The sequence below is a fragment of the Azolla caroliniana genome, unplaced genomic scaffold, assembly GCF_043228905.1.
Source record: "Azolla caroliniana isolate FFs.n. ecotype wild unplaced genomic scaffold, voAzoCaro1.0.p SCAF_22, whole genome shotgun sequence".
Classification (NCBI taxonomy): domain Eukaryota; kingdom Viridiplantae; phylum Streptophyta; class Polypodiopsida; order Salviniales; family Salviniaceae; genus Azolla; species Azolla caroliniana.
Genome location: NW_028230457.1, coordinates 1,142,757 through 1,157,414, shown reverse-complemented (window position 1 = coordinate 1,157,414; position 14,658 = coordinate 1,142,757). Strand labels below are relative to the sequence as shown.

At 47.4% G+C, this 14,658-nt stretch overlaps 1 protein-coding gene across 4 annotated transcripts; it reads right to left on the bottom strand.

Moving 5' to 3' along the window:
* Nucleotides 1–10,339: 10,339 nt before the first annotated feature.
* LOC147849714 (putative auxin efflux carrier component 1c) lies at nt 10,340–14,390 on the bottom strand. Of its 4 annotated transcripts, none has more exons than XM_087336978.1 (4): nt 12,455–14,385; nt 11,673–11,916; nt 11,000–11,072; nt 10,340–10,887 (listed from the first exon to the last, which is right to left on the bottom strand). In XM_087336978.1, exons 1-3 carry the CDS (start codon nt 14,116–14,118, stop codon nt 11,007–11,009), a joined length of 1,974 nt encoding a protein of 657 aa, XP_087193104.1. In that variant the 5' UTR covers nt 14,119–14,385; the 3' UTR covers nt 10,340–10,887; nt 11,000–11,006. The 4 variants fall into 4 exon arrangements, with proteins under 4 accessions (XP_087193104.1, XP_087193103.1, XP_087193106.1 ...); XM_087336977.1 differs by having other exon boundaries at nt 11,000–11,076; nt 12,455–14,381; XM_087336980.1 differs by lacking the exon at nt 11,673–11,916 and having other exon boundaries at nt 12,455–14,390.
* Nucleotides 14,391–14,658: the final 268 nt, after the last annotated feature.

Sequence of the window (14,658 nt, the reverse complement as noted above, 5' to 3'; positions counted from 1 at the left end):
GCAACTTTCCCGGCATGTTCCCCATCCGTGTCTGGAACAGTAGCACCGGTTTCCCAACTTCGAACTCCTTTTCGTTGCCACGCCGGTGTCGGTCCACGAAAGCTTTTCTCCTCCTTTGCTCCAGTTCGAGTTGTAGTAAGCTGGCTATTCGGTTTTCTTCTAATTCCAACAACGTCGCCAGCCGGATTCGTTCGGACTCCTTCTCACTTAAGCGCTCCTTTACCTGGATCCGTAAGCTGGGGATTTGGAACTCTACCGGCATGACCGCTTCTAAACCGAATGCTAGTCAGAACGGGGTTGTCCGGATGCTGGTTTTGTACGTTGTTCGGTACGCCCATAGCGCGCTCTGCAATTTCGTATCCCAGTCGGTCCGGTTCTCGTTGACGATTTTTCGTAGGATGTTCTACAGAGTTTTGTTCGTCGATTCCGTTAGTCCATTGGCTTGAGGGTAGTAGGGAGTGCTCCTTTTATGTACCACCACGTAAAATGACGTCAGGCTTTCTACTACCTGCCCGAGAAAGTGTCCTCCTTGGTCACTTATAAGCTTGATCGGGCATCCATACCGGCACCATATGCACTCATATAGGAACTTTGCCGTGGACGCGGCCGTGTTGTCCCGTAAAGCCTTCGCTTCTACCCATTTGGTGCAATAGTCGGTCGCCACTATGACATACCAATTTCCGGTTCGCATTGCCGGTGGCTTGAAGGGACCGACAAAGTTCAAACCCCACTTTTGAAACGGTTCCAATGGCAAGACCGGGTGGTGTGGCATCCGGGCCTGCTCCGTGGGTTGGCCCAGTCGTTGACACAAATCGCATTCTCTGCTATACTTCACAGCATCTTTTAGGGTGGTGGGCCACCACAGTCCGCTCTGCCATATTTTTCGAGTGGTTGCGTCGCCGGCATAATGCCCGCCGGCAATTCCACAGTGGGCTTCCCTGAGGATTAGTTCCTTCTCATCGCTCCGCACTGCTCGTCTCCAGATGCCATCTGCCCCCTTGTAATAGAGGGTGTCTCCAACCAAGCAGAAATGTCTGCTTCTTACTGCTACCCTTTTTCTTTCATCGCGGTCCATGTTCTCCGGGGATACTCCGGTGCTCAGGAACTGATGCATCTCAGTTAGCCACATGTCTTCATCGGCTACCGTTGCATCCATTGCCGGTTTCGTCGTGATCCGGAACAACTCGGCGTCGGGGAACTCATCCTGGACGCCGTCCCCTGCTTCTCCGGATTCGAGTCTGCTTAGGTAGTCCGCTACCGCATGCTGCGCTCCGGGTCGGTGGAAAATGTCGAATTCAAATTCCTGTAACAGCAATGTCCATCGTGCAATTTTTCCCGTCAGGGATGCCTTCGAGACCAGGTAGAGTAGTGCCGAATGGTTGACATGGAAGGAAAACTTCCTTCCGAGCAGATAGTGCCTGTACTTTGTGACACTATACACCATTCCTAATGCCTCGCGTTCCGTCGTAGAGTAGTTCCGTTCGGCTTTTGAGAGTTTCCGGCTTGCGTAGTACACCGGTCGGTACCATTTCGGCTTCGTGAGTTGCATCAGAACGCTGCCGATTGCTACGTCCGACGCGTCGACGAAGACGTGAAAGCTTTTACTCCAATCCGGCGGTTGCACCACCAGAGCTTGCGACAACATAACCTTCAACGCTTGGTAGGCTTCCTCCTCCGTCTCCGCCCATAGGAAGGGTACCCTGTGTACGGCGGTATGCAATGGTGTAGCGAAGTCTGCGAGGTGCCGTATTATCCGGCTATGCCACCTTATTTGGCCCAGGAACCGGCTTAAAGCCTTTGCGTTATTTGGTGCTGGTATCTCGAGAATCGCCTTTACTTTATCCGGATTTACCGCGATTCCTTCCTTACTCACCACGTGCCCTAGTAAGTTGCCGCTTGCCACTCCAAAGACGCACTTGGCCGGGTTCAGACTCAACCGGTACTCGCAGCACTTCTCCAACCACAGCCGGAGGTGATCGAGATGCTCTCCGTGCCGGCTGTAGACCGCGAAATCGTCAAGGAAGACCTGCATAAAACCGGGGATATATTCCCCGAAAATTTCCATTATTATCCTTTGAAAGGTCGTTGGGGCCGTCTTTAGTCCGAACATCATCACGACCGCGACGAACACTCCCCATTCTGTAACGAACGTTGTCTTCTCTTGGTCGACCGGGTTCATTCGTATTTGGTTGTAGCCGCTAAATCCATCCAGGAAGCTGTAAACTTCGTGGCCGGCTACCGCATCTAACACCCCGTCCGTAAATGGTAGTGGAAACACATCGGTCATTGTTGCGGCATTTAGTTTGCGGTAGTCCACGCATACCCGGATTTTGCCGTTCTTTTTCGGGACCACCACTATCGGACTCAGCCAGGTTGCCTGCTTGACCAGTCGGATAAATCCGACCCGGAGGAGCTTATCAATCTCCTCCTTCACCTTCACTGCATAATTCGGATTCATCCGGTACCTGCGTTGAGCGATCGGTTTCGCGTCCGTACTTAGGTGAATTTGGTGCTGATAGAGCTGGGGGTCCAGCCCTCGCATGTCTTCGTACGACCACGCGAACACATCCTTGAAGTCTGTTAATAATGCTACCATTGCCTTCTTTTCTTCCTTCGGCAATTCCTTTGCGACATTTACCGGTCGGGGCTTGTCTGTTGTGCCGAGGTCCACCTCCTCTAGTTGGGATGCTTTTACCCTCTGGGATATCGTCATTTCCCTCTCTAGGGATTCCTGCGCTTGTCGCAGTTCCCGGATCGCCGCTTGGTCCGGTTCGTCCGGCGTCGTGATGTACGGTTCTACTGCCGCTGTGATATCCACCTCAAATAGTGGGACGATTCGTGGGTGTTCCTCGAGGTACCGATCGACTTCCTCGTCCGGTAATCCCTCCAACATGTTGATGCTTTCCGCATACAATGGAGTTGCTTCCTTACTGGTGATCACCCGTGGTTGCGTCGTTACTCGTACCTTTGTTTTCCCTCGCCGGAATGTGATCATGTTCTTTTGCCAGTTCTGCTTGATATGCGCCGTTCGCAGCCATGGTCGTCCTAGCAGTAGGGGGTACGCACCTTGTACATTCAGCTGCAGCACCACGGCCGATATCCGGAATACGTGGCCTCCGATTGTTACTTCCAAATCCCGGATAAGCCCGGTCGGTCGGACTGAGCTGGTGTCCGCCATGCGTAACCAAAAGGGGCATGGTTCCCATTCCCGGATGCCCAGGTTGTCGCATGTCTGTCGGCTGATGACATTTACCCCGGAGCCTCTGTCAATAATCGTTCCAGCAATTTCCTTTCCTTTCACAATTGCCGTGATCGCCGGGCTACTTGTATCGACCACAGCTGGTCCTTCCTCCGGGTTGGAGAAGAATGTCGGTGTTGGCGTTGGCTTCAGTTTGCTCACGGATGCCTGTAAGTCTGCCGTAAACCGTGGCACCAACTGTAGTAGCCGTGCTAACGGCATCACGATTTGACAGTCCTGTAGCGCTTGCCACGTCGGGTTTTCTCCTGGCTGTATGATTTCTTCGTCTTTTGGCATATTTTGGTCTCTTACTTCTGCCGCATTCTGTTCATTGGCCTCCTTGATCCATTGCGCCGCTTGTTTTCTGATTGCCTCCTGGGCTTCCCACTCGGCGGTCTTTCCCTTTGACCGGGTTGTGACCTGCTGTACTTCTGTTATTTTGGCTGTAACCATGTTGACTGCCGGCTGCTTGTCATTGGTTTTGCTTGGGCATTGGTTACTATAATGGCCCTCCTTACGACAGTAATAACAATACACCTTGTGACTGTTGCTCGTTTCTCCTTTGTCCCCGGTTTGGAGGGTGGGTATACTTCGGCGGTCGTCTTTGGTTTTTCGGTTATCTGGTACCGATACCGGGTTGTCATTCCTTGCTGCCTCCCGACGTTCCTCTCTTCGGAAAAATCCACGCTTCTGATTCCGTCGGAAATTTCGGTTCCCTTGTCGCCTCTCTTCTCTGCGTCGTTCGTATTCTGGGGATTCGTCTTGGTCGTACCGGTCCCGGGGGTAGCTATCTCTGCGTTTCTCCTCTCGGTCATAGTTATCGCGTCTTCTATCAGCGTATCTGTTACCGCGTTCGCGTTGGTAGCGGTCGTCTCTCCGGAATCAATCCTCATCCGGGTTCTGATTGCGCAATTCTATGTGTCGAACCGGTGCTGCCTGCCGATTTAACAGGTTATATTCGCATCGGTCCGTTGTATGGGCTCGAGAGTTGCAGATCATACATTGTGTCCGCAGGGTGCAGTCTACCGTTGAGTGGCCCGAATTTAGGCATGTTGTGCATTGTAAGGCCTGTCGGAACCTCAGGTCTTCCTCCTTCGGGAGTGCCCGGTGTAACATCCCCATCGACAAGAAGGAGCTAGTCTTGTCCATTTCTAAGACCCGATCAATAACTTGGTCCATTGTGCTGGTGCGGAAATCAAGGACTCCGCACATTGTTCGAAGTGGCTCTTTCAGCGCGGCCAAAAAGACTGCTTTGGCTTCGTCTTCGAGTGGTGCTCTCGTCAGTTGGCTGTGCAGGGTCTGAAACCGAATGATGAATTGATGGCACAGTTTTGTTCTCTTCCTGCCGGGTGGTGTAGAACTGCCCGACCAATTCCCTTTGCTCAACTTGTATGTGAAAAAGCCTGAGGAATTTGGCCTTCAAGGCATCGAATGTGGCAAAGCTGCCCGGTAAGTGCTTTGCGTGCCATCGGGCCGCCGGTCCTTCTAAGGTCATGCCGAATTCGGCGACTTTGGATCGTTCGGCTTTGGGCTCCGTCAGTCTTTGGGAGACATGGTTGGCTTCCCATGTTTGGAGGAATGCGTACACGTGTGCCTCCGCGTCGGGCTCATCCTGGTACTTTGTGTTACCCCGTACGAGCTGTACGGAGAGTCAAGTGTGATGAGCGAGGGTCGAATATTATCATGATGATGTTGTATATGTGTAGGGAACATAAATGTAATTGTGAGTCGATATGTATGTGAACACATGCACACGTGTGTGCATGTGGAGGGATACGATGAGGTGTGAGTGAGTGTCCAATATGAATGCTCTAGGGGGCTTACACCCCTTTGTATCTACCCCCTCTTGTACTATTTAACCCCTTTATGGGGAATGAATGAGGAAGGAATCATTTCTCTCTCTCTCTCTCTCTCTCTCTCGTCATCTCTCTTCCTATCTCTCTCCCTCAATGTTGAACCCCCTTGGGAGGGGGGTGGAGCCATTCTAGGCACCACCCCCCACCCCACAATGCTTCTCAACGATTCTCAACATCTTCATGCCAATCTCTCTTAACATCATACTCTCCATTATCTTCGCTATTACGCCATGTCTATCTTTGTCATTGATAATCCTCATCGTCCTTAACCCTAACCCTAAAACGTATAACACCTTTTGGCGACCACTAAGGCGACCCCCCTTTGAAGATGAAGTCGAAGATGAATATACGGCAAAGACATGGCGACAACGAAATGTGCGATAATGGTGACAATGATGTACAAAGAATCTAATCGACGATGTGCAACAAATGGCAGTCACAATATGTGAGACAAAGTCGAGGAATGAGATGGTATGATGATGTGAAGGAAATGGTGATGTTGATGGGAAGTCATCGAGGAATGCAACACAATGAAGTTGTGCAAGAGGAAGTTATGAAATAATATGCAACAATAATACGCGAGAAATGGTAGAAATGTGCGTGTAACAACGATGATGATGAAATGATGACGTTGTGCGAGACTACAACAATGGCAATGACCGTGTGCAAGAGATGGGGAAAAGGTCAAAGAAACAGGAGTAAAATACAATGATTGCGATGATTATGATGTTGTGTCATTAGGGTTTCGGTTTGCGTCTTCTCCATTTCGAATCTTACCGATGAAAGAGATTCTAAAGGATGCAACATGATTAAGGAAGAAGACAGAACGAACTACCAAACTATAGAGACTATGGATTTCTGTTTGAATGGCATTCTCCCAATCATTCTATGTTCCCATCTTAGGAATTTCGAAGAGATGAATCTCTAGTGTTTTATGAGCAAACTGACACAGGCAAGCAAAATAGACTCAAGCGACACAACCGAAAAGAGCCGAAAAGACACAACTAAACCACGGCCAAGACGGTGATACGGAGATGGTGATAGAACAAGAGGCGACAGAGCACCTATCAGAAAGCGACCTAAGAACGGTCCCAGTGGTTGAATGGCGTCAGAATGGAGGCGGCCGGACCTGATGACGCCAAACAACGACGGTGATGGAGATTGCCGGAAGCGGCCAGACAGCAGCCGAACGACAACCGGATGACGACTGAAGAGTGGCCAAGTGACGGAGCTCAGCCAAAACAGACGGCCACGCGACTGCAGACCGGCCGGACAGGGCCGACGACGACGAGAGGGGCTTCAAGAACGGTCATCACCAACCGACAGAAGCCAGAGAGCGGCCGGAATGGTCGAACAAGACGGCAGTCGAACGTCATCCGGACGACGATTGAATAAAGTGGCCGGAGCAACCGACGTGCTGGCGGCTAGACAACCGACGGTAGTAAGGAATAGAGATAGCCAGATAGAGATGCCAGCCCAGAGAATGGCTGGACAGGGCCGCGAGAGACGGCAACGACGCCACACGATGGTAGAACAACAACGGAAAGTGGCGGCCGGACAGCCACATCCGAACATCGGAGGACACTGACTGCGACGGCGACAGAACCGCAGCCAGAGACGGAAACAGAAACAAAAATAAAGACCGAGACGGAGATGAACAAAGAAGGCCATACAAACACACAGAGTGACAGCCACGGACAATGGACATAGAAGTGGTGAATGAAGAAGAGAAAGAAGAAGATGATGAAGTCTGAGAAACAGAAAGAAGAGAGAGAAAGGCATAGACGGAAGAATAAGGAAGAACGGGAAGAAAGAATAAGGAAGAAGAAAGTAGGCGAGAAAGAAAGAAAGAAGTAGTAACAGAAATGAAAAAGAAGAGGGAAAGAAGAGAAGGAAAGAAGAAAAAGAAAGATGAGGGTATCAAACATAATTGTAAAAACCTGAGGGTATATAAGAAAATTTTAAAAATCAAAGGGCACCTATGAAATTTTGAAATCTCATCCACCTAAAGAAATGGACGTGATCGACCACGACAACTCACAAAATCAACAAAGAATAACATACATACACACAACATTTTTAAGGACCCGAAAGAGGATACCAAAGTTCGTAAGACGACAGAATGAGAATGAGAATGTCGCGGAAAAGTCGCTGACCGATGGAGATGATCGAGTCAAGCGCTCCGATCGAGGGAGTCGATCGTTGAAAGGACCGATGGAAGTTCCGGTCGAAGAGATATCATCATCAAGGCATGTGGGATCGACGTGCAAGGCACTTTCCCACGGGCGTGCCATATTGTGTTACCCCGTATGAGTTGTACGGAGAGTCAAGTGTGATGAGCGAGGGTCGAATATTATCATGATGATGTTGTATATGTGTAGGGAACATAAATGTAATTGTGAGTCGATATGTATGTGAACACATGCACACGTGTGTGCATGTGGAGGGATACGATGAGGTGTGAGTGAGTGTCCAATATGAATGCTCTAGGGGGCTTACACCCCTTTGTATCTACCCCCTCTTGTACTATTTAACCCCTTTATGGGGAATGAATGAGGAAGGAATCATTTCTCTCTCTCTCTCTCTCTCTCTCTCTCTCGTCATCTCTCTTCCTATCTCTCTCCCTCAATGTTGAACCCCCTTGGGAGGGGGGTGGAGCCATTCTAGGCACCGCCCCCCACCCCACAATGCTTCTCAACGATTCTCAACATCTTCATGCCAATCTCTCTTACCATCATACTCTCCATTATCTTCGCTATTACGCCATGTCTATCTTTGTCATTGATAATCCTCATCGTCCTTAACCCTAACCCTAAAACGTATAACACTTTGGGTATGGGTACGACATCGTGTCGTCCAACTGACTCTCCTACTTTCTCCGCTCTCTGTCCGCTGTTGGCGTTGGTGTGAGAACCTTTGGTTCCTCCGCGGTTGGTGCCGGTATCCGCTCCTTCAGTTCCTCCGCGGGTGTTGCCGGTGTCCGGTCCTTTGGTTCCTCCGCGGGTGTTGTCGGTATCCGCTCCTTCGGTTCCTTCACGGGTGTTGTCGGTATCCGGTCAGCCTCCCTCGGCGATTGCCGGTCACCGAACTCCAAGGTTATTTCTTCCTCTGGCTCCGGTGTTACTGAGTCTTCCGACCCCTCTTCCCCCGGGTCGTTTGGTGTGTCGTGGCTGCTTTTATACCGGGACGCAATGCTTCCGTCGCTTTCCGACTCCGCCTCAAGTGTTACGAATGCTTCCGAGTCCCCGTCGCCACCGGCGAGCGTCTGTAGTATCGTTTCCGCCTCTTGCAGGCTTGTTATGCTACTGCCTTCATCGGGGACTTGCAGAACCCGGAACTGCAGTGCCTCTTCTACGACTCTCCGAAGAGTTCTGGAGAATGACCGATCCCGCCGGATCTCGTCGACGGCTTGCTGCAGGGCTTCCTGTCGTTGCTCTCGTTCGGTGTATCGTCTCCCTCGTTCGGTGATGTGGTCGTCGTTTGGTCTAGACATCCATCCCCGGTTGTCCTCTGCACTTTGCAGGAATCGTGGTCGCCAAAATAGTGTTGTCTGCCTGGCCGGACTAGCCTCAACACATGTGTCTATCCGACACTTCTCCAAAGGGGTGGTAAGGATTGGATGCTAGGTTACACGTGTAAGATGATTACAATTAAGCACAGACGGTAAAACAATACAAAGATACAGATAAACACGCAATAATGACTTTTGTATTACTTCCGTCAAGCCTTTACAAATCATCGGATCCTTTTATAGGCATCCGGCAAGGTTACAATCGGTGCGCTTAGGCAACCGGCATCCGAATCGGTCCGGATCCGGATCGGTACAACTGTACCGGATCCGTCCCTCCGAATAATAATTATACTATTATTTACTTCCTATTATCCGATCCGACTCCGCCTTCCCACTTGTCCTTGCTCTTCTGACCGGTCAACACACACTAACACTTTGAGAAGTATGGCCTCACATTAGTGATTTGAAGACTTTAGGGATGAGTTGCAAACCACAAGCTAACAAGTATATGAGACCCAAGTTAGGCTTGCTAGAATAACATACAATTATGATTGGTCATAAAATACATTGTTTGCATGGCTAATGACTTTGCCACAAGTCCCATAAATATTTGAGAACTAGATACTAAGCATGACTCTAGCGCCATATTCAATGTCACAATGTTATGTTTCTTGGCAGAGGCAAGTAGAAGATGATGGCTAGTGAAATGTTGAGTCTAAGCGGGAATTAGCTCATTTGCAAGAGAATTTTTGGGATCTTGCGCCATTAATTCAAGAGGAGCGCGCCATGCTATATTGGTAATAGAGAACATATACTATGGTTAGAGTTCCTCATAGAGAATATCCAATAATTAGGGAATGATTATGGGCAATTAAAGTCAAATAAACTTTGATGGACACTTTCCTCAAGAGGTTGAAGGAAGATATGACACAAGTCCTAAAGTGGACGAAAGAGTTAACCTAAGCCACCTAAACATTTGAATTTGGTATATGTTAACATGATATCGATCTCAATTTTCAAGAATATGATGATAACTTACCTCTATTGTCATCCGAACAACTCCATGCTATGGCAAGAGTAGGTTGAATGGAAAATTATACATGGATAATTGTTTTGATGGGTTCATCCACTTCATAGAATTTATCCCACAGGCATGCCAAGGTGTTGTCAAGATACCAAGCGGGGGTAGTGTGGAAGAAGATTCCACCATATAAAAAGTAGGAATTTGCATTTAAGGATCTATGTTAATATTCTCATTCGCATGATGACTAATCAATAAAGGTCCTTTAATCTTCTTTTATGCTTTCAATGAAAATTGAGAGTCATGTTTTAGGGGAAATGTTCAAAAGAAAAGGAAAACACAAAAAAATGAGTTATTTGTGCTGAACAAAGCTTAAAGAATAGAATCTTGCATTGTTGTCAACCACAAAACAATCAATATGCAAACGTTGTGACTTGTTTGACTATGCACATCAGTTATTATACCAAAGCCCAATAATTTGTGAGACAAAACTGATTAAAACTCCTCATATTTATTTGTAGAAGAGCTTAAAAAACATTTCGAAGGCTACAAGTTACAAGGTGTGCAATGTTGCTATTTTGTGAGGTTGTACGTTTATCGATGGTTGCTATTTCCCAACATAGTGAAAATAACCTTTAAGGTTACTTTCTTTAAACTTCAACTTGCATAATGTTTTTTAAACAAAAGTTTAATTTAGATTCCAAGTTTTAGAATTTTATATAAACTTGCATGGCACATTGTATTGAGTTACTATTTTGCGTAGTTGACTGGCACTATAAATTTGCAAGTTCATAAGTATTGATAAAGAAATACAAACTTACGAATGCACATACTGTTATGTGACAAATGGCGAGATTGGGATTAGAAGGATGTTGCTTTTGAGGTAGTACAATGTTATCAAGTTAGTGTAAAGCAACTCTTGGTTATCTCATTTGACTACATGTGTGATTGGCCATCACAAGATGGCGTGAATCTATACCAAGACTATAAAATGACGTATCATTATAGATTAGTGATCCCAAATGACGGACCCGTAGTCTTTAAAAAAATCTCTTTTCATTCATCCATTCTATGGGTGCTCATTTAATGCTCGTCTCTCAATCAATCATTGCCTTTTCGAGACTATCATCGTCAACATCACCATCAACTTCATGTTTGGTTCCCTCATGAACACAATACTTTTTGTTTTGTTAATCATAGTCCCAGAAGAATATAATACAACAACGTTGTAGGCAATGCCACAAGCATCCCAAAGATAACCCTGCAAAACCCAACACAAAATATGTTATTGAGTACACCATATGGTTCTCTTATTGTAAATATTGTATGTCTTAACTACTCAATATAAATGAGACACAAGTGGGTGGGCTTACGCAGTGCTCAAAATGTCAGGATGTAGATCATACTCCCTTGCAAATACGAAGGGGACAATGCCTTGTGGAAGAGCTGCCTAAAAATGGTTGGAATTTAATCAGTTGACATATATTTTACTAACTTTATATCAATAATATTTGGTGTTTGGAGGATGCAAAACCAAGAGAATATGTGCCATATGTCCAAAAACACATTCGCTTTACACATATACTCATTTGTAAAGTCATAAACACAATATATAACTTATCATATAATTTAGGTTAGTGTGGTAAAGCATAATGTTTAAAGCTTCGAGATGATGGAGTTAAACTAGTGAACTTATTATTTAATGGAGCAGAATTGAAATATTTGCACAAATCCTTGTCCAAAATTTTCGTATACCATGGATGCAAGATAATAAAATATAGCTTGACAATTTCACATGTCAAGAGTTTTTCTTATCCAAGTGCATGCAAGCTAATATGTGTATATATATATATATATATATATATGGCTTCCCAAAATGTTGGCATTTTCTCAAATTTCACAATGCATGTAATCTAATAGGATATGGGTTTGCAAATGCACAACTTGAGCATTGAAAATGGTAGCCTTGTATAAGGAAGACAAAGCCCATACTTCACTTGGTTAGCTTTAACCTAGACATGAACATAAGAGGTTGTGGTTTGGTACCTGTACTATGGCTGCACGTAAATCCACACCTCTCAACCCCACACTGATCGATGCAGTTGCCATTAATGCAGGCCCCGTCAAGAACCGGACAACCAATGCAAATATTGCGAGTGATGTGCCACAAGCTATGAGACGGGGTTGCAATGCCATAAACAAGCCTAAACTAAACATAGCCATTCCCAAACCAGCATCTGATAGAATACTTATCGAATTGAGAATGATCTTCGGCATGCTGATGTTCCATCTGGAAGGGCCCAATGACACATAATTAGCTCATAGGAGAAATAAACATGAGATGAAGTTTTAAACATTTCCCCACTATGGTCCCTTTGTTATTGTTTCATATACGCATCGAATATGAGAAACATTTGTAGGTGAGGCATACTATACCGTACCTAGGTGTGGCAAGTGTCAAAAGAAGTTTTAGCCATTTTCCCAATGTAGATTCCAACACTTTGTGACTTAGGAGCCCTTGGGTGCTCGATCCCCGTGTCGCATCGATCTAGGTATGTGGAGCCGCACCTCTCCTAACACTGAGCATTCTATGGGAACATGAGGATATCTAATGGGAAGTAACCGGCAACCACACCTAGGTAGGTATGCCATAGAGAGCCTCATGTGGAAACGTTGTGATAACATTGGGCATTGTATGCAAACACAAAGGGAAGTTGAGTTTCTTTCCTTATGGTCATTGGAAAATATAATGTCTAAAACTTTAATATCCAAAGAGGGAAGAGGGTCACAATGTACCAAGCACCACCAATGCAGTGACATTCACTCACCTAAATGCGATGAGCGACCAAACGAGGCCGACTACACTCGAATACGTGTTGGGATTACGAAGAAGTTTCCGTCCGACCATTCGTAGGATGAGCTTGACCATGACGGTTGTGGCGGGCATATCTTTGGGTCTTAATCCCGTGGATCCATCACGGGGGAGTTTGGGAGACACACGGGAAGGGTCGGTGCTTGAGGGCTTATTATGGTCGGTGCACGAAGAAACGCTGGGCCTCGGCTTGTCCACGGGGGACGTGGATGTGTCCCCGGGGAACTTATAAATCCCTTTGCTCCCGAAGCTAAAGTCTTCACCAACATAGAAGGGGCCAGAAGCTGGTTGTGTTGGGGTGTGAAAGGGATTCTCGGTAACTTGTTCATTGGTTGTGGTCGTGGTCATGCTCGGGCGTGGGGCTGGCACCCGAAGCTCCTTGAGCTGGACATTGGCACCAGGGGCTTTGGGATCGGCCTCGTCTTCATAATTCGAACCGAAGTCGGTGCTCCCCCCAAACATGTGCATGTGTCCAGTGGCCTCCTCGGACACCGGGGATGTGGTCGAGCTCCAGACGAACATGTGTAGCTCCTTCCCATCATCGTCTAGTCTTGGGGAATTCGTGATGGGCTCTTGTACCATCTTCTTTGAGATTTGGGACGCCTTGGGCGACAACTTACCGGTGCCAATGCCGGTGCCGGGGGCGATCGAGGATGTGAGGGCGGGCACCGACCAAGGCTCGTTGCTGTTGAAATTAGAGGCCCTCGGGGTCGGGCCCCGTGAGGATTGGCCCGAGTAGATGTCGGACGAGGCCCCCCCGCCCGTGAAAGACTGCCTCGGGCTAAGCACCCGGGTGCTCGACATCATGCCATTGTACTCGCGGGGCGTGTTGTTGCGCGAAGAGTACACCGAGTAAATCTCTGCGCCAGTGAGGTTGGAGGGCCTCGGAGTGATCGCCTTAGAAGACGGCATAGAAGTCAATCCGGAGAGGCGGGCAGGCGAGGCCACTGCACCCAAATTCACGGTGTGGCTCCCTGAGCGAGACGACACGGATCTCCGGATAGTGACCCTTATCTTGCCGTCCTCGCTGACATTGGCATGGGTCTCGAGGGGCTCGGCCCGCCCGTCCAATGACATAATGTCCGACTCCACTTTGAATGAGACGATGGAGGCCGCGGTCTCGGGGAATTGCTCCATTACGAGCAACCTCGCGGACCTGAACTCAAACAAGAACAACATCAAGGTGTACCACACGACACATTGCAAGACCACGAGTTGCACCATGAGGCTCCCGTAGAAGGCACCATACATGGACGTGAGCAACGGTATGCCCATGACGAGGGTATTGGGAAGTGTCGCGAGCGCGAAGAGCGTGATCATCCAATCCAAGCTCCCGTTGCGAGAGAATCGCACCCACGCGGACAAGAGCACGAGGATCGCGAGCTTCGACATTGTGTCCGCGAGTATGAAAGGGCCGTCCATCATGTATGGATTGTTGGTTGAGATGAAGTGGAAGGATAGGAGGGGGACTGCGAAGACCGCCACGAATCGGTTAATGCCCGAGCATTGCACGGGGGTAAAGATCTTCCACCATCTCACTGAAGCATAGGCTAAGATCATGGCCGCGTATAGTGGCACCATCGCACTAAGCACCGTATATAGATCATGGATACTAATCATAATTTATACAGCTTGGGGAATGTGGCAACCCAACCAGATATAATATAAATATGTGTATGTATGTGTGTAATTGTAGAGGATTTGGGTTAAGTTATGGAACCATTATGATATAATTTGCTGGGATTTCATTAACAAATCAATGTTTTTTCTCAAAGTGTATTTGTTTTATTGAGAGGGTCGAGTGGTAGAAGCGAGAGGAGGACAAAAAAACAAACATTGTTTGCTTAAAGGAGAGGGAACAACAATAGTTATAAAGGAAAAAGAAAGGAAAGAAGGAGGGGCCAACATTGTTTCCATCATGTGAGAAAAATTAAAAAGACAATATATACACACACACACATTGGAGTACAAAAGAGAAGGTAAGGGTAAAACATATTTGTATGTGTATGTGTATGTAAATGTGCATGGGCATGGGCATGCGTATGTGGATGTGGACATGGACATGGACATGGACGTGTATGTTTGTGTGTGAAATTGAGAGGTCGACTTTGTACTCCGAGTGAAATATAGGTAGGGATAGATCCAATTGATAATGTAGGG

Bases quoted from the DNA above. Each gene is read 5' to 3' on its own strand.
- LOC147849714 (XM_087336977.1), bottom strand. From the start codon at position 14,118: ATGATTAGTATCCATGATCTATATACGGTGCTTAGTGCGATGGTGCCA. The intron at 11,077-11,672 runs GTACCAAACCAC...AACCATTTTTAG, and splicing joins TACGTGCAGCCATAGTACAG to GCAGCTCTTCCACAAGGCAT. The intron at 10,888-10,999 runs GTAAGCCCACCC...TGGGTTTTGCAG, and splicing joins CCTGACATTTTGAGCACTGC to GGTTATCTTTGGGATGCTTG.